Source organism: Cydia pomonella, chromosome 6, assembly GCF_033807575.1.
Source record: "Cydia pomonella isolate Wapato2018A chromosome 6, ilCydPomo1, whole genome shotgun sequence".
NCBI classification, from domain to species: Eukaryota; Metazoa; Arthropoda; class Insecta; order Lepidoptera; family Tortricidae; genus Cydia; species Cydia pomonella.
Window position 1 is genome coordinate 1,838,588 of NC_084708.1, and position 19,641 is coordinate 1,858,228.

A 19,641-nucleotide genomic window follows, 5' to 3' on the forward strand; every position below is an offset into this window, starting at 1 on the left:
TAAATCAAAAAACATTCTTAACAATATTACTATTATATTTAAAGACCTATCGAATGATGCGTTACACGTTGGGTCAAAATATACCTAAAGGTCACTCACTGGGTGCTTAGCCAGATGGTAATGACCTCAGAGGTCACGTAGTACTAGAAACATGCCAAGCCACGAGTAGACGCAAGGCTGTGTAAACTATATTAAACATATAAAAAGAACAACAATTTTGGATTCACCCCCTCTTCGAGTAGAGGAGTCAAAAATATAATGGCCACCCACTGGATGATTAGCCAGATGGTAATGACCTCAGAGGTCACGTGGTGCTAGAAACATGTCAAGCCACGAGTTGGCTGACGTAAGGCTGTGTAAACTGTATTATGCAAATACATATTTCAATATAAAAACTACCATTTTGGGTAAGCCCTCTCAACATGAGGGGAGTGAAGGGTTCAAAAATATAAAGGTCACCCACTGGATGCTTAGCCAGATGGTAATGACCTCAGAGGTCACGTGGTGCTAGAAATATGTCAAGCCACGAGTAGGCTGACGTAAGGCTGTGTAAACTGTATTATGCAAATACATATTTCAATATAAAAACTACCATTTTGGGTAAGCCCTCTCAACATGAGGGGAGTGAAGGGTTCAAAAATATAAAGGTCACCCACTGGATGCTTAGCCAGATGGTAATGACCTCAGACGTCACGTGGTGCTAGAAATATGTCAAGCCACGAGTAGGCTGACGTAAGGCTGTGTAAACTATATTAAATATATATTTGTTTATGCGAAGTGTTGGTTAACTGTATTGTTGAGTAAAAGGGATTAAATTACCTCAACTATGTGTATTTTAAATTTAAAAAATTAAGAACCGACAACATTATAAGATTATAATATAACAGTAATATTTCGCCCGGCAAAAAAATCAGCTTAAAAACTCGCGTAAACCAGTGAACTAAAAGCTGAAACTGATCCCCTTTAGAGAAAAAAAAGCAATCAATCAAAAATTAATCAATCAATTCTTTATTTCACTAACGATACAGTATTGTGTTTGAGTATTTTTACATGCTAACTTACATTAATTAGGTCATACAATACAGTACAATACATTAATTAGGAACATACACAAAAATAAAAAAAATAATACAAACATCACTAAAATGTCAAAAGGCTAGATTGTAATTCAGGATCAGAAGGATATTAAAAAATATATATAAATTAGGAAAACAAGTCAAAAATTCATGGCATGTACGATGTCAGTTACATATAATCTAAAAATAATCGCAAAAATAAAATAATATTATTATTATTATAGGTTTATGAACTATGTCCTTGAAATATTTCATTAATACTATAAAAACAGCCTTCTAACAGCCGCGTGTGATGTGATCATTTTTAGGTGAACTGGAAGTTTGTTATATGCCTAAATAGCCTGATATTGCGTAGAGTGCTGGACTACTTTAAGTTAAGATTAGGACTAATTGTTGTTTTGAGGTTTTTTTTTCCTTGAACACAAACGAATTTCCCTTTCTTCCTTTGACAGATTTTTTGCAAAATCCGAAAGCAAAACCAAAATATAGAGGATAGGTACGGTTAGAATACCCAATCAGGTGAATAAGAATAAGAATAAGAATAAGAATGATTTATTGCAGTACTGTGTACATTTGTAGATGGTAATCCTGATACAATTTATTCGTTCCAACAGTTACCCATTTCGGGTATGCAATACTTAAATAACTTATGAACTAAACTTAAATAGCATGAAGTGCTCTCTCTCTCTCTACATGATATCCATGGTGGTATCCTTACCATTACCCTTATTGCTCTTTTTTGCATTTTGAAAGCCGTTTTTATATTGTAGTCATAGGTATTGCCCCAAATTTTGATACTATATCGCAGCTTCGATTCAACAAGAGCAAAATAAACTTGCCTTAGATGCTCAAGCGTTAAAACTTCTCTTAACGTCTTTAGAGCGTAACAAGCTGAGCCTACTACACTTTCAATTGCATCTAATTCTATTTTCCAATTTAGCAAGGCGTCTAATACGTAAACTCCAAGAAATGTTACTACTTCTGTTGTATTAACTGCATAGTTATTGAATATTATCTCGGGTAATAGGTCGTTTCTGTTTTTGGTTTTGAATATGACAATGCTAGTTTTTTCAGTATTTAATATAAGACTATTGGCAAGAAACCATTCATGGAAGTTAACCAATGCGTTTTCAAGCTTTGATTTAAGTTCGTGTATATTATCTGATGTTATTACCACATTAGTATCATCCGCAAACAACAATTTTGCAGTCGGAAGTCCCACTATGTATCCAGTTAATTAGGTCATTTGTAAATATAACAAAAAGAAGTGGTCCGAGTATTGAGCCTTGTGGTACTCCTCTTGATATATGTACCTCTTTAGAACAGATCCGTCTCTTAACACCGTCTTCCATTGCTTTGAGTTCTATGATTTGTTTTCTGTTTTGTAGGTAGCTTTTGCATTGATTGTTTTTTAAATGTCATTATGTACAAGAAAGCGCATAGATAATTCAATACATGTACGGACACGCCTTGTTACATTACAACATATCCAATTCCTTGCAGGAAAGTATAACTGCTCGTATCCTTCAGAAATCCCGGCAATGTAACCCATTTCTCACAAACAATAAAGATTATGATTATGATTAATCGTGAAGGTAAGAATTAAACTCATGACCCGATACTCGCTAAAAACTTCCAAGAAATATCATCAATCGATAATCGAATGGTTTTTAGGGTTCCGCCATCAACCAAAATCAAGATGATCTGCTATATAGATACATGTGAGACGATGACTTGCCGAAAAAGTGATAAAATAGAATTTTGATTTTTTTTTGGGTGTTATTTTTTTCGCTCAACCTTATAGCTAATGCGGAGATTGTCTTTGGATATCTAAAAATTTTAAATTTAATAGAAGGCTTCAAAAACCATTTTTCGACTCAGAGAAGACTGCGTTGCAAAGTACGAAATGCTAGGTATTTTTTGTTAGAATCGACTAGCTAGGGATCGCCTTCCAATGCGAGCAGAATGGGCTACGTACGGAGTCCGTTTAACTCGCAAAGGCGAACTGCATTTTTTTATACTACATCGGTGGCAAACAAGCATATGGTCCGCCTAATGGTAAACAGTCTCCGTAGCCTATGTACGCCTGCAACTCCAGAGGAGTTCTGTATATACATTGTCTTGCAAACTTCCACCGAAAATTGGTTTGAACGAGATCTAGTAAGTAGTTTTTTTTTTAATACGTCATAAAATTTTAAAAAAAATATATTTGCGTGGGGTATCTATGGATAGGTCTTCAAAAATGATATTTAGGTTCCTAATATCATTTTTTTCTAAACTGAATAGTTTGCGCGAGAGACATTTCAAAAGTGAAAAAATGTGTGTCCCCCCCTCTGTAACTTCTAAAATAACAGAATGAAAAATCTAAAAAAAATATATGATATACATTACCATGCAAACTTCCACCGAAAATTGGTTTGAACGAGATCTAGTAAGTAGTTTTTTTAATAAGTCATAAAATAAAAATATTTTTTTTTCATCAAACCCATACGTGTGGGGATCTACGGATAGGACTTCAAAAATGATATTGAGGTTTCTAATATCATTTTTTTCTAAACTGAATAGTTTGCGCGAGAGACACTTCCAAAGTGGTAAAATGTGTGTCCAAAGTGGTAAAATGTTGAACAAGATCTAGTAAGTAGATTTTTTTTAATACGTCATAAATGGTACGGTACCCTTCATGCGCGAGTCCGACTCGCACATGGCTGCTTTTTTATGGAGGATAGACAGGCGTTTGACCACGAGCTCACCTGATGGTAAGTGATGATGTGGTCTACGGTGGAGCACTTACCTATGAGATATGTATATCTATTTACTCTAGCCTTGAAGAGATCCAGATTGTACTCATGCGGAAACAGACTCGGGCAGGGTATTCCACTCCTTGGCAATCGTCAACTTTTATTGTATTGTAGAAGTGTTTTTCTAAAATGTGTGTGACCCGAATGCGAACCCTTACGAAGGCACAACATAGCAATAAGGTAGAAGTACTAGTGCTCGACGCTGCACCAGTACTCGACATGGGCACTTTATGTCAAAGTGACAAGGATTAAGTTCGAATACAGAAAAATTTTCGTTGTTCAAATTTAACCTATATTTCCTGTGGCGCGGCAGACCAGACAACCACGCACATCGTGGAGGAATGCCCCATGAGATGTTTTTCTGGAGGCATGAAAGAGCTGCACGCGATAACTGCGGATGCCAGGGAATGGCTATCAAACTTAGACCTTAAACTTTGACTATAACGTTACTTTTGTAAACTTGATTTGTATTTTATTTTTCCAATAAAGCCATACGATAATAATACCTATATTTCCATGAAATAAAGTGCCCATGTCGGTGACTAGTGCAGCGTCGAGCTCTAGTACTTCTACCTTATTGTGGGTTCATGATTCAAATGGATTTGTCGCGTGACAAATTCTAAAGGTCATATCGATGTCAGATGGCAATCGCATTGATATTTTGCCAGTGACATTACTGTTTTGTACGCGTACGTAATACAAACAAATGTTTAGGTACATCTAAAAAGAGGTTATATTAAATTACGTATTATACGGTATATGGTTGGAATGGGGTAATTTTTATACTTCTTAATTGTAACAAAACAAAACAAATACAAATTAATTGTATATATATGTATATATATATACATATATATATATATATATATATATATAACTTATAAATATATTTTTTTTATACTACGTCGGTGGCAAACAAGCATACGGCCTGCCTGATGGTAAGCAGTCTCCGTAGCCTATGTACACCTGCAACTCCAGAGGAGTTACATGCGCGTTGCCGACCCTAACCCCACCCCCCTCGTTGAGCTCTGGCAACCTTACTCACCGGCAGGAACACAACACTATGAGTAGGGTCAAGTGTTATTTGGCTGCGGTTTTCTGTAAGGTGGAGGTACTTCCCCAGTTGGGCTCTGCTCTAGATCTGGAATGACATCTGCTGTGCTGTGCCCTACCACACAAGGCGAGATGACATTCACATTGCCCATACCTCTATAAAAAGGTTTAAATTTAAATGACTTTAAAAAGGTTTTGTGGGATTTATTACACCCATTAGAACTCTCTTAGATTATGGAATGCACCGAAGATCCCATTCCTACATTTAAAGCATTAAAAAATCTTACATATAAATGAGTGTACTGATTTTTAAAGGCCCGGCAACGCCCATGTAACACCTCTGGAGTTGAAGGTGTCCATAGGCGAAGGTGACTGGGTACCATCAGGCAGGCCGTGCGCTTGTTTGCCACCGTCTCGGTATAAAAAAATCGCAACATAATTTCCTATCAAGATGTCTTTATGTGCATCTCGCTCATATTAGAATTTAAATTGACATTTTCTTTCGAACAAATTCTCGTAGCAAAATATATATATTTTTGACATATTTTCTCCTATTAGTTTCTGAACCTAATGGGAATGGTAATGACCCCAATGGCCACACGAAACGAGTAAAGTTTGATTGTTGTTTAATCTGATGGAACTTGAAAACTATTTACCTACAATAAACATAATGACAGTAAATCTGTGGTAGTAAAGGGCGAAAAACTTACTGTGTAGAATAAGATTCTAGATTGATAATTTTATTCGATACATTTAAATAATAACAAAGTTAGAATAAAATGTAACCTAAAATTAAAACTACCTACAAAACTGAAATTAAAACCTAAAAAAAAACATAACATGGGTGACCTAGCCCAATATGTTTATATTAAGCTAGATCACCCAGGTCAGAGCCCTGTGGAAGGGTTCCCATAAGGCTGGCTGCATTCCCCCTTTGGATCGCTATGCCGATCCGTTGGGCGAGGAAGGAGCCAGCCCTACGGTCCCCTGTGACATCAATTATTTTTTTTGAAGGTTGCCGAATTAATTTATGAGCGCTTGATTGATATTTAAATTTATCAACATAGGCACACAAGCGCTGGCTGGACATCGTGATAGCGGACACGGAAGAGAACATATCTCACACCTGAGGATGCCGAAGACCGGGCAAAGTCGAGAAGATTGAATAGGAAAGCGGAGACTGGCGCTAGGCCAGGAAAACGCCAGGCTGAGGATCGTCTTTTTATTTAAATAATAATATGAAAAACGTGCTAAACAACACTTTTTTACCGTAAAAATAAAAATAGGAATTTAAGAAATGAATCTAAATACTAATCAAACGGTAAGTAAGCTCTTTATGGTAGGTACCTTACAAATAAAAGTACCTAATTATTGAAATGTAACCCTATTTTTTATATATATATATTTTTTTTAGAATTTCCAATCGCACCCAAAAGATTAAAAACTTTGAAAAACATGCAGTTTTCGTAAAAGTTGCAGACTGTCGACCGTTCAAAGAGAACATAAAATAATAATAAAACCATACTTACACTGAAAATGAAAATAAACAAAGACACGTTTATTAATATTCAATAATTTTAAATTAATAAATTTAACGTAATTTAGTTTTATCTCCGGTAGCATTTACAACATTCGAAATTTTCAGCGCATTTTATTGAAAAAAAAATCATTGACATTTTAAATAATAAAAGACATGCAAAGGTGTTCTAGGATAAAAGTAAAACGAAATTCTACCAATTACCATTTTTTAAATCTCCGATATCATCCACAAAATTCAAACTTGGAACACAAATAGTTCGCGTAAAAGTTTCAGCTCGCTGAGCGTCCGGAGCGAGCGGCCGCGACGAGCCCTCAAGGGATACTGAAGTGAACCCGAGCGGTGAACCCGTAAGTGTATCAACTGATATGAAGGCTTGGAATAAGGATGATTTGGATGCTTGCTAATTTTTTGGGATACCTAAGTAGACTTGCTTTTTAAATGTCGGTGTACTTTTTAAATGACAAAAGAAAAAGTTCTGAATTCGTCATCAGGATCGGTGTTTTTTTTGTGTTCTGTACCCCTAGTGTAACTTTGATCGACATCATAACGTGACGAACGCGTTTGCGTTAAGTCTCATTTTGTATAGGATTTTGAGGTTCCAAAACGTCCCGCTTGGCGCGCTCTTTCGAAATCCAATACAAAATGAGACTAAACGCAAACGCGTAAGTCACGTTTGGAAATCGAATTTATTTACACTAGGGGTACAGATCTATTGTCATCAGATTAGGATCTAATGATGAGATCCTGGCAAAATCATAGTAATTCTTTAAATGCCTATTTTGAGCACACTTGCAAAGATTTGGGTATTTTTATAGAGCAATACATTTTCTCAGAAATGTGCCAAGGAAACGGCCAGCCACATATTTTGACTGATGTGTAGAGTTTGTGAAGTTAGGGTTTGTAGAGCTAGAAGTTTGACTCTACGTGAGATCTGTACCCCTAGTGTAAATTTAGTCGATAGCGAAACGTGACGTACGCGTTTGCGTTAAGTCTCATTTTGTATGGGTTTTTGAACAGCGCGCCAAGCGGGACGTTTTGGAAAGTCAAAATCCTATACAAAATGAGACTTAACGCAAACGCGTTCGTCACGTTATGATGTCGATTAAATTTACACTAGGGGTACTGATAACTTTTTGACAGTGCAAGCCTTATGGTTTCGGCAACATTTTACATGAAAATGTTTTTGTTGCAATAAATCTTTCAGTAGGAAGGTAGGTCGGATTTCTCAGCTGACTCTATTATGATCGAATTGATCGATATAGATATTTGTTGATTCAGTAATTCGTTCTTTTTTTTCAAAATGGCGGAATGATGCGTGTTCGCGAGGTCTATAATTCACAGAGCCACTAGTGGAGCATTCCACGGGCTGTCCCGTACGGACGCATTTTTGACGACCGGTTTGGCCTAGTGGACCCTGCCTACGACGCCGATGGTCCCGGGTTCAAATCCTGGTAAGGGTGTTTTCTATGTATTTAAGTAATAATAAATATTTATATATTATATATATCGTTGTCTAAGTACCCTCAACACAAGCCTTATCGAGCTTACTGTGGGACTTAGTCAATTTGTGTAATAATGTCGTATAATATTTATTTATTATTTATCTCCTGTGTTGTGACTTTTTTTTTCGGCGTTTAAAGCAGGCGATTATTTTTCTCTGCATATTTCTGACCATTAGTCACAGAAAAGGAAACTCTTGTACCTGCGAATCTTCAGAAAATTTGCGTTAGTTCGGGACAACGTAGACGATTTCATGGAATGCTCCTAGTATAGGTAGTATCGAAGAGTGAAGCAGTGCAGTAGAGGCGACGATGCGTTCGGATGTGCAATAGGAAGTTTCGGAAGGCCGCTTGTGCAACATCGGCTTTCACGATTGACCAATGTGAGCTGTACGGAAATTGGCCTGTCTTGGTTCAGTTTCCTGGTTAATCATATGAGTTTATTTGATTCTGAATTAAATACAATATCAATCCACAACATGTTCCGTCAAAACAAAGCACATACCTACAGTACCCCTAGTGTAAATATTTTCGACAGCGAAACGTGACGTACGCGTTTGCGTTAAGTGTCATTTTGTATGAGATTTTTGACTTTCCAAAACGTCCCGCTTGGCGCGCTGTTCAAAAACCCATACAAAATGAGACTTAACGCAAACGCGTACGTCACGTTTCGAAATCGAATTTATTTACACTAGGGGTACAGTTGTGTGCAATATAATAGCAGTACACTCTGCGACGAAGATCGTCTTATAGAAAAATTTATTTTTTTCTGGACGACTTGGGTTTTTTTTTTTTTTAAAGGTTTTAAGTGTCAGTTGAAGACACAGGGCCCTCGCTAAGGATACGGGCGACCCTGTGCCCGAGGTGACATTTGCGATGGGGTTTTGATGTTTTATGCGATGCCGGGTCCGGCATCACCATTAGTCGAAACAATGGTGATGCTCAGTTTTAGAGACCCGGCGTTGTTCTTGTGTTTGAGCTTTGATGGACCCATGGTCCCCGCATTGATTACGGGCGGCCATGGGCCCAGGTTGAGATTTTGTGTTTGAATAATTATTTTGGAGTTGGTTTGTTTTGCGAAATTTTATTTTGGTTTTTTGATTGTAGTTAAGATAAGCGGCGAGTAAAAGATGTGATTTTTGATTTGAGATGGGGGTTTAATTATCGATATTTCAGTTGAATATGCGAATTGGGACCGCAGTAGGTTTTATAAAAAAAATCTCAACGGACGCTGCTGCCCGTCCGTCGGTTTTCCCTTAGTCGCCTTTTACGACACCCACGGGACGAGATGGGGTGGTGCTATTCTAAACGCCGGCACCACACGGCGGGGACGACTTGGGTTTAGATGTAAAGCTTTGATTGGAAATAATAGGAAAGATTCTAAATTACAATTATAGTACACAATAGTATTTTTTTCGTAGGGTTTTACGTTTTTATAGGAATTTCCGCAACTTAGTAAAAACAGCCGATTTTTATCATATTTTTTTTTACTTCCATATAATATCATTTAAGTAAAGGTTACAGTTAATTTTGAAACCTCGGTAGAGAGTACCATTTTGTACCATTTGGCGTTGAAACTCTAGGTCCATGGGGTCCCAGCGCGCACAAGTTTTTTGGAGAAATCGCGAAACGTCAGGTTGACGTAACTGGTGACCGAAGAGCTGGCGGCTTCCTCGCACAACGTATCAGTATTGCGATACAACGAGGAAATGCCGCCAGCATCCTTGGTAAAATGTTTTTAGCAATTTCTATACTTTTGGGCCAGAGTGTACATAATTAACTTTGGAACTACAGAAATAATACAAGCGATTCTTTCAAAACCTACCTCTATAAGCGGGATAAGGTATCAATCTCTGACTTTTGCTCTATCATGTCGTTATCACGTCGATAACCTACGAGCTAGATTACACGTCATATTCCCACTTTATATCGAACCAGAAATAATAACTTTATTAGGCAGCTCTGCGTCACAAATGACGATGATGCTTTGTAATTCATAAAGCATTTTTTTAATACTACGTCGGTGGCAAACAAGCATACGGCCCGCCTGATGGTAAGCAGTCTCCGTAGCCTATGTACGCCTGCGACTCCAGAGGAGTTACATGCGCGTTGCCGACCCTAAACCCACCCCCCCTCGTTGAGCTCTGGCAACCTTACTCACCGGCAGGAACACAACACTATGAGTAGGGTCTACTGTTATTTGGCTGCTGTTTTCTGTAAGGTGGAGGTACTTCCCCAGTTGCGCCTGCGGCTTTCGGGAATTAGCACCCTCGTATCCAAAATTTCACTTACCCCCCCTCGTTGCACAATGTACTATTAAGGAATACGCGGAAAAGTCCCGGGCGGAGATTAGCTTAAATAGTTCTGTAGGCCTAAGTTGGTCGGCTCTTTATCATTTGTCACCATACCTGTCACGTTCTAACAAGAATGTAAGCGTGACAGTGACGGGCATAGTGACAAGTGATAAAAATGGAACCATGCCACCGCTGATGTATAAAAATGGACCAGGTTTCAATATAAATAAAAATAACAGCAAAAAGAATCTCTCCGGCGGGGAATCGAACCCCGGTCTCCCGCGTGACAGGCGGGGATACTTACCACTATACTACCGAAGATGTTGTATACTCTGCTGAAATTACCTTCTACATACCACTGACAATGAAAATTCGCACCACATCGTAATAGTGGACAAGACGTAATAAATTCTCAAGAGGGCCTTTACCAGTTCGTGTGGTTAAAAACTTTTTTCATTTCGATATTACAATACAATGAGTTTTTATACGTACAGTTTCCAAGAAAAGTACTGGATTTATACGCCTTTTTAATTAGGCATACATATCTTACTCGTGCAACGTGCAATGCACTAAAACCTAGAACAAAAGACTAATTTTCAAAATCCACCCGTAACTAAATGCTTTTTGTTCAAACAATTTCATTGTTTACTAAATGACATCACGATGCTTTCTCCTTACGAAACCACACGCAATGATACTATCCTTATCTAAATGTCATATCTCTCTTTTCTATCACTCGAATATAACCTTTATTGTTTTGTATATAAGGTACTTTTTGTATTGATATAATGGAACTATAGGAGGTTTTGAAAGTAACTGATATCAAGCTACTCTCGTTTTTAATCTGTATTCGGCGTGTACTACTGCTATATTCCAAATGTCTACAGTATAAAAGCGAGTATTCTCCTCAAAAAGCCATTACAAGTAACATCTCGAGATCTATAGTAAGTATGCGTGGTAAGGTGTCATATATACTAGTTCCGTCACCGAATGCTTAAACGCGTGTAGCGATGATAATAACTGCATCGAACGTGCCAAACGTGACTTTAATTTGAATTTCGAACGAAATTAAATTCGAGCCATATTTATGGCTTTTAAAAGGAAATCGAGAGTGGCCAGGTAGGTATTCGTATTTTGAAAATAAGGTTCTTTTTAAGGGAAGTGTTCTTAAAATTAAAACCCGATATATGATCATTGTCAAGAGGGCGCTGTTATTTTCATGTATAGAGTGACAGTTTAGTATGAAATTTTTAGTTCCAATGAAATTCTGCAATATGGCGTGTGATCATATATTACTGGTCAGGCTTCAGAAGATAGTTTTTAGGATTCCGTAGTCAACTAGGAACCCTTATAGTTTCGCCATGTCCGTCTGCCTGTCTGTCTGTCCGAGGCTTTGCTCCGTGGTTGTTAGTGCTAGAAAGCTGAAATTTGGCATGAATATATAAATCAATAAAGCCGACAAAGTCGTATAATAAAAACTAAAAATATTTTTTTAGGGTACCTCCCCCTACACGTAAAGTGGGGGTGAACATTTTTTTATGCTTCAACCCTACAATGTGGGATATCGTTGGAAAGGTCTTTCAAAACTAATAGGGGTCTTCAACAAACATTTCTTGATAAAGTGAATATATTCGGAGATAATTGCTCCAAAAGAAACAAAAATGTGTGTGTGTGTACCATAGGTCCAAAAAATATGAAAAAAAATCTTGGAAGTAGAGCTTAAGAAAGACATTAAATGAAAACTATAGCGGATATGATCAGTTTAGCTGTTTTTGAGTTATCGCAAAAAGTTTCCCCTTCGTAGTAAAAAGACGTACACCCACAGTTCATCCCTTGGTTATCTACCATACTTTAAGCTCCAGTTTAGCTTATTGTGACGGAAGAGTAACTACGGAACCCTACTCTGAGCATGGCCCGATATACTCTTGGCCGGTTTTTTATGTTAAATAGAGTAGGATTAAATATGGGGTTGTTGTAACTTCACAACATGTTTTACTTAAGGTTCTTACAGTTCATTTTCTATAAATTATTTAAATTTAAATGATAAAATCGACCAAATCACTACAACGCCATACCAGTTAAAACTTATCTAAAACCCATCGATGGTATATCAGTTGTATTACTTATTATAAACTCTCTACAGCAAACCGTATTATAAATAAACCGAACGCTCAATTTTAGATAAACATATGGAAATTAATTCTGGTTCACAAAAAGCAGCCTCCCCACATACATAGACATATAATAATGCACAAAATAACTTCACATTATGTAATAATTACCTGCGTAAAGTCATTGACATAAACGTACTACGTATTAGATAAGCTATCGAGAACAACTTGTGTCCGTATCAGTGGCGGCTCGTCACAAATATTCGTAGGGAACCCGGAGCTAATCTTGCTTTCCTTTTCTCCATGAACCGATCGTGAAAGTACTCAACGGACTGAAATTATACAAGCCGGTGGGAATCGAGTTCTTTTAACGATCCGCCACTGGTCCGTATGTCACGGCGTTTGACGTACGTCACTAAAATTAAGAATAATAGCTAGTCAAAGCGTTATGAGAGCTCTTCATTTTCTGCCTAAATACGTATTTAGAGAATCTAGATTTTATTTATTTCCTTTAAAGTGTGTTTCTTTTGTGACTACCGATATTAAAATGTATAAAAATAGTCTTAAAACCTTTTGTGTTCGACTCTCGTACTCGTAGCAATTTTGATCAAATCGGGCTTATAACATAATATATTATTTAAATATAATAAAAACACTTCAAAAATTTACAAGATAACAATTGATTTATCATTTTTGTGTATATATTCTAGAAACAATAAGGTAGATTATCATTAGTAGGTACCTCCATATAATCTATGCGCCAAAGAAAATGGCGTACCACCGCGAGTGTTTAAAACGTTTCAAAATAATCTAATCTTTTTTTTAATTTTCGTTACATGTGTGGCATCTCGCCAGTAGTCGGAGACGTACTGAACGCAATGAAGTGCCGGCACTTCAATGAGGTGTGGAATAATTTTGTTGGAAATGCCGACTCTAGTACTATATGCGTAGAGTAACACTAATTGATCTTGGAGTTCTCATTTGTTCAGCTTTGTTCGAAGCCATCTCGAGTTTGCTAGTACAATTTGGAAACCTTATAATATCCATATTGAACTAGTAGAACGGATACAAAGAAAGTTCCTTAAGAGGCTGTCAACACCCAATGTCCTTGAAATTGATGTTACTTAAACAGTTTTTTAAGAAAGACTATTTGTTTTAGTCAAGTAAGATACATATTAATTATATTTCAAAGACCGTGGTTGTACTCGATACATGATTGAACGAAATCGGCTCGATAGAAAATAATTGCAAAGATTGGTCTTAAAATCACAATTAAACGGTTCTATGTCTTTATTGTTTTGACTTATGGGTCTGCAATTAAAATCACAATTTCAAAACATTTATATCTAAACCGTGGTCGAGTTAAATATTACACTAATAATCCACTTTTTTTTATTTAAATATTTTTCTTATTATTCCCTTGCCCAGGCCCAGTAACATGCGACAGTGCTATCTCATTTACTCCGATAGAAATAGACAGTGTGCGCGCTTTAGGTATTGACAGCCTCTTAAGAGTCTCGATTTTAGAACTGGTAACACACATACATATTAGCTATAGCGAATCACTGTAAAACGTAGTGATTATATGCTCTTTGGCGCTACTCTGGAGAGTTTGGGAAATATTATTTATAGCTGACAGCTGGAAACTTTGGCAACAGTTCTGCCTATGGAGATTGCAAGCCTTACCTCTACCTTCCATATTCTAACGCCTTTGAAGACAGACTCGCAAGTGTCCATAGGCTACATCGTCCGCTTACCATTGTGGCCCGTGCGTCTCGGCGCGGTCGCAGGTCGATGGTGTGAAAACCATCGTCGCCCGCGTCGAAGGCCTTGTTTACCACCCCCGCGGCGGACATCTTCGGGCCTGCGTAAAATGAATGATTATTAGTCTAACTAGAATGGATGAATGAATGAATGAATTTTTGCGGAATACGGGTTACATAGGGTTGTCAAAAATATAGTAGTTACAAGTTCTCCATATTCTACTTAAACAGGCATGCAAAAAAAATTCTGTATTTTTGGTGGATTGTTAATGATCCAACAAAATACAAAGACATATATAACACATATTTCACCAGCATCTGACATGCAAAAAACTTAAAAACTAAACATACAACTAAAACTAAGTAAAATATAAAATGTATTAATAAATAATGTATATAATAAATAAATATTTTAGGACATCATTACTGGGGGCGTGATGCTGGGGTCGTCGGGGAGGGGATTACCGTTTCGGCTAAAGATATTTCTATATTGATAAATAAAATGCAAAGAGGTAAGTCCCCAGGTCATGACGGCCTTAGCATTGAGCACTTTAAACATGCAGGGGTGCACTTGCCGCGTGTACTTGCAATGCTGTACACTTTATGTTTGAGCCATTCTTATTTACCTGCAGCTTTGATGAGGACGATTGTTGTGCCTGTTACCAAAAACAGAACTGGAGACCTCTCTGATAAAGACAACTATCGGCCCATCTCGCTTGCAACAATCACTGCAAAAATACTCGACGGTCTGCTGGACACAGTTCTTAATAAGTACCTGAAAATACAGGATGCGCAGTTCGGGTTTCGAGCTGGGCTATCCACCGAAAGTGCTATTCTGTGTCTAAAGCACACCGTTGGGTATTATACGGAAAGGAAGACTCCAGTATTTGCCTGTTTCCTCGATTTGTCAAAAGCTTTTGATCGCGTTAATTATGACATTCTGTGGCAAAAGCTAAAGGAAACAGGCACACCGGTGGTATACACCAATATACTGAAATACTGGTACCAAAAACAATTGAACCAGGTGAGATGGGCGGATAGTATGTCTACAGAGTATAAGCTCGAGTGTGGTGTGAGGCAAGGAGGGCTTACGTCTCCCAAGCTTTTTAACCTTTATGTAAACAAGCTGATAGACGAACTGAGTAGCACATATACAGGCTGCTATATACATGGTGTTTGTGCCAACAATCTTAGTTATGCGGACGATATGGTGCTGCTCAGTCCGTCTATCAGTGCCCTTAGGAAACTACTTGCGGTTTGTGAGACGTATGCTGAGACACATGGATTGCAGTACAACCCAAAGAAAAGTCAGGTGCTAATGTTTAAGGCTGGAAGTTACACGCCGAGCTCTGTACCCCCGGTTGTGCTGCATGGAACCACACTCTCTCTTGTGGATAAAGTGAAATATCTAGGTCATATTATAACACAAGACCTTAATGATGACCTAGATATAGAGCGGGAGCGCAGGGCATTGGCCGTAAGGTCTAACATGCTCGCCCGCAGGTTTGCTCGATGCTCAAGAGAAGTAAAAATTGTGCTTTTTAAAGCTTTCAATCAATCATTTTACTCGAGCAGCCTGTGGGTGAAGTATTCGAAAAAAAGCCTTAAATGCCCTGCGCGTGCAATATAATAATGCACTCAGAATGTTGTTGGGGTTGCCCACATGGTGTAGTGCATCGCGCATGTTCGCCGAGGCCCATACAGACGATTTTCACGCGATTATACGAAAGCGAATCGTCTCGATGATGGGCAGGCTTAGGGGCAGTACCAACAGCATTCTGGAAGTAATTGCAGAGAGGGTTGAGAATCCTATACTGGCGCATTGGATTCGCCAAGTTATAGGATTTTTGAAATTTAGAAAATAGGTTAGGTATTTTAGTTGTAATATTATAATAAGTACAAAATTAACATTAGTTCCTAAGTTATACTAACAAATATGGATGGTTGTAAAATCCGAAATAAATATTTTCAATTTCAATTACACAAATTGACTAAGTCCCACAGTAAGCTCAATAAGGCTTGTGTTGAGGGTACTTAGACAACGATATATATAATATATAAATATTTATAAACACTTAAATACATAGAAAACACCCATGACTCAGGAACAAATATCCATGCTCATCACACGAATACATGCCCTTACCAGGATTTGAACCCGGGACCATCAGCTTCGTAGGCAGGGTCACTACCCACTAGGCCAGACCGGTCGTCGATACACGTCGTATATACAAATTAAATTTAAGTTACAAGAATTTTAACTACTTATAAAATAAACTAATACTTATAAGTAATCCTAACTCAAAAAGTAAAATAACTAAAATGTACACTCCAACCCTTGGCCTCTTGGCAGAGTGCCCATCACACAGGCAGCATTCCCGCGCTGTATCGCAATATAAGTATAAACAATCATAGTCAAGGCCTATATTATAATATTATATCACCTGCCTCAGTCAAAAGTTGACATATTCCTCGATGGAATAGAAGGCCTCTTGTAGGAAGCATGTTTTTAGTTTCACTTTAATTAAACGTTTATCCTAACATGCATACTATCGTCGTGCTGCTCAAGAAATCAAACTCAAGATCCGCTAAACGTCCAGTGTGCAATATATGAGCCATATTATTTTGAATTCGTAACTGCCCACGCAAATCAAACATTTTTTTTTTACTGAAAAACTGAAACAGGATTATTTTATTTTTACTGAGTATATAGTAAACACCCCTATAATGGAACAGGCACCAGTAATGGGATGGTATAGACAAATCCTGTAAAACAAGTATTTACCATTAGTTTTTAATCGCTGGCAACGTTTTACCATAAACAAGAGCCAAAGAGCTGCTTAAGTTTAATTTTTCATTGATATTTGTTATTTTGAAAATGAATGGCGCCATACATGGCGACTGGAGGAAGAAACCACAGTTTTAATTGGTTAATAATATTGAAACCAATTGCAGCAGCTTTAATTAAATACTTAGAAAACATAAAAAGGACGAATTGGACATTCAGCTCTTAAACCGTAAAGCGGTAGAAATTTTAAAGGTGTCGGTGACATATTAAAAACACTCCAAATTGTCTCTTAAATGTTCCATGATAGGTGCCGTTAACATACATGAATAAAAATAAATACAATAAATTGAATTATAACATCGTGTTTTTAGCTTTTTTTAATGCACATTGAGTTTTTAATCAAAATTCGAAGCAATAAATATTATATATAAACTTTAAGGCACGTAATAAACCATTTCTATAATGTTATGCTATGTTCTTAGATAAAATTATGAAAAACCAATGATGACACGATGCTTATTTATAATTTATAATACACTACGATCATATTTTGCTATGAACTCGAAGATCGCTCACGATCTTGGGCGCATGCGAAATTAATTTAAAAAATCATCAATACGATATTCAAGGTCGTATCAACATCAGTTAGCCGAAATTATTTGTTAAGTCTGAATTTGGGTCTTGGTAAACAATGTTGGTCGTGATAATTATCAATAGCAATTATATGAATTAATTATATTATGGTATTTATAGCAATTGCTATAGCTGTTCCAAATTTAAGCCATCTACGTCCAACGGGCTCTGAGAAAAACGCATTTAACCACAAAAACAAGTAATGACGGGTACTGGAGGAGCGATGTTGGAGCAGGAACGCAGCGTAGCGAGTGAGAGGGACAGCGCGAACTTGTTTTTTAAATATTATTTATCTCTAAAATGTGTGACTTGGACTGCACGATAACGTGTACTGCTGCTAGTAAATTATATTTGTTGTCTTGGATTTGGATAGGAAGTATAATTAATTGTACAATAGAGAGGTAGTCTAAAGAAAACGTGCCCCTTAGTTTGACATCAAAAACAGATGGCGCTGTACCTACTGCGCCAGATGTTTTACGGTCACTGAATTGTTAAACGTAAAATTTGGACATTCAAGAGACCGCTAAATTTATAATTTATGGACCTCTCCATCTCATTTACCTGTCAAACTCGAAGCATGAAATTGTCTTAGATATTACACATCTTAATCAATGTACTCGTATCTTTGGTACGACTAGGCTCATTACACATTTAACATGATAAAATAACATTGAACAGAACAAATAGAACATAATGTGTCACTTACAAAATATGTAGGAAGGCGGTGGCTGTGACTCATCATTATAATTATTTATCGAGGCGTGTTAGAGTGAAACCAATATAAGTTGGCAGTGATTTTGATAGCCCAGACGGTGCACGAGTTAATTTAAACGTCAAATTTCTATGAAATTATGACGGTTACTTGACACTTCCACCATCTGGGCTATCAAAATCGATGCCAATTTATCTTGGTCTGACGCTAATGGCTAGTGCGTAGTTGTTACAAAAAAGTACCGTCCATATTCCTATAAGTTTAGTCATGAGTCATGACTGCCGGTTCGAGCGCCATATTGATAGTCACGCCTCGTGATTAATTGCACTGTTTTTTTGCTCATTAATATTGTTTAAAGTGTAATATTGATAGCTTATTATACAGTGAACTTATGTAGTAGTGTGCAGTGAATGGAGAATAAATCTTGAAACGCGTTTAACCACCATTTTGGATTCAACGGCCGCGTGCTCCTTGTAAAATCCAGCTATCGCTTTACAAGAGATAAAATCACCGTACACTGTCTTGTACTAACCGTACATTTTAGTCGTATTTAAAGTTCCTATACCTTGATACTGGCGAAATAGTCCTACTGGACTGAAGCCATAATTTAAAATATTAGTGGCGGTAATTACCATAACTGTTCCAAATTTTAACTGTCTCCGTCAAACGGTCTCTGAGAAAATCGCATATAACCGATTTGCCAAACCAAATTTTATGCGTCGCCAGCACGCACATTCAAACAAAATCTCGATCCGTTTCTCAGTGCGCCAGTCGGGGTTTTTGTTTGAGTGTGCGTGTGGCGACGTAAAGATACTATGGCGCACCATACAAGCCACGTGCGGTGCGTTTGTATGAAGATAATATACTTCCCCACTCTTTGTACTATGGTACATGCACAGGAGTGGATCGACCGTTCCGGCGGCCGCGCACCCATAATGACAGGTTCGGCTCCCTGCAACTGTTGCAATCGGAAACGAGTTCTTTGTCAGAACAGATAATTTGTCGATTCACACACTTCACTGGGGATGGGAAAATTATTTATTTATTTTCTCCGTGTGGTGTCCGGCTTAAGAATAGCACCAACCCTAAAAGAACGAGGGTGTCGTAAGAGGCGACTAAGTTCACGAAGGAAGCCGTCATCTAACCCTTAGATAAGAGATAAGCCTCTAAGCATTGGGTTGCAACTTATCTAGGAGAAGGAAAACTCCAAAATCAAACCCGGGACGGAGTCCCCGTTAGGCGTGAGTAGGGTCCAACCTGAAATCTGCGGTAGACTTCTGCAGCCAACCTAGCTCCACACGTATTGGCTTGCCTTTCCTGTGGGTCCGGCCAGTGAGGTCGAGAGGGTGGCGCAGGTGCTGGGCATCCCTGCGT

At 37.7% G+C, this 19,641-nt stretch overlaps 1 protein-coding gene and 1 non-coding gene across 2 annotated transcripts in view; both read right to left on the minus strand.

Moving 5' to 3' along the window:
* LOC133518615 (solute carrier organic anion transporter family member 4A1) overlaps window positions 1-19,641 on the minus strand; it is a 118,587-nt gene that overhangs the window by 84,606 nt on the left and 14,340 nt on the right. Inside the window, exon 2 of the mRNA XM_061852287.1 lies at window positions 14,129-14,235. Coding sequence (XP_061708271.1) covers window positions 14,129-14,227 — 99 coding nt within the window. The 5' untranslated portion in view covers window positions 14,228-14,235. The remainder of the gene's footprint in view (window positions 1-14,128; window positions 14,236-19,641) is intronic.
* On the minus strand, window positions 10,510-10,581 carry Trnad-guc (transfer RNA aspartic acid (anticodon GUC)). The gene has a single exon. It is a non-coding gene; the product is annotated as a tRNA-Asp (tRNA).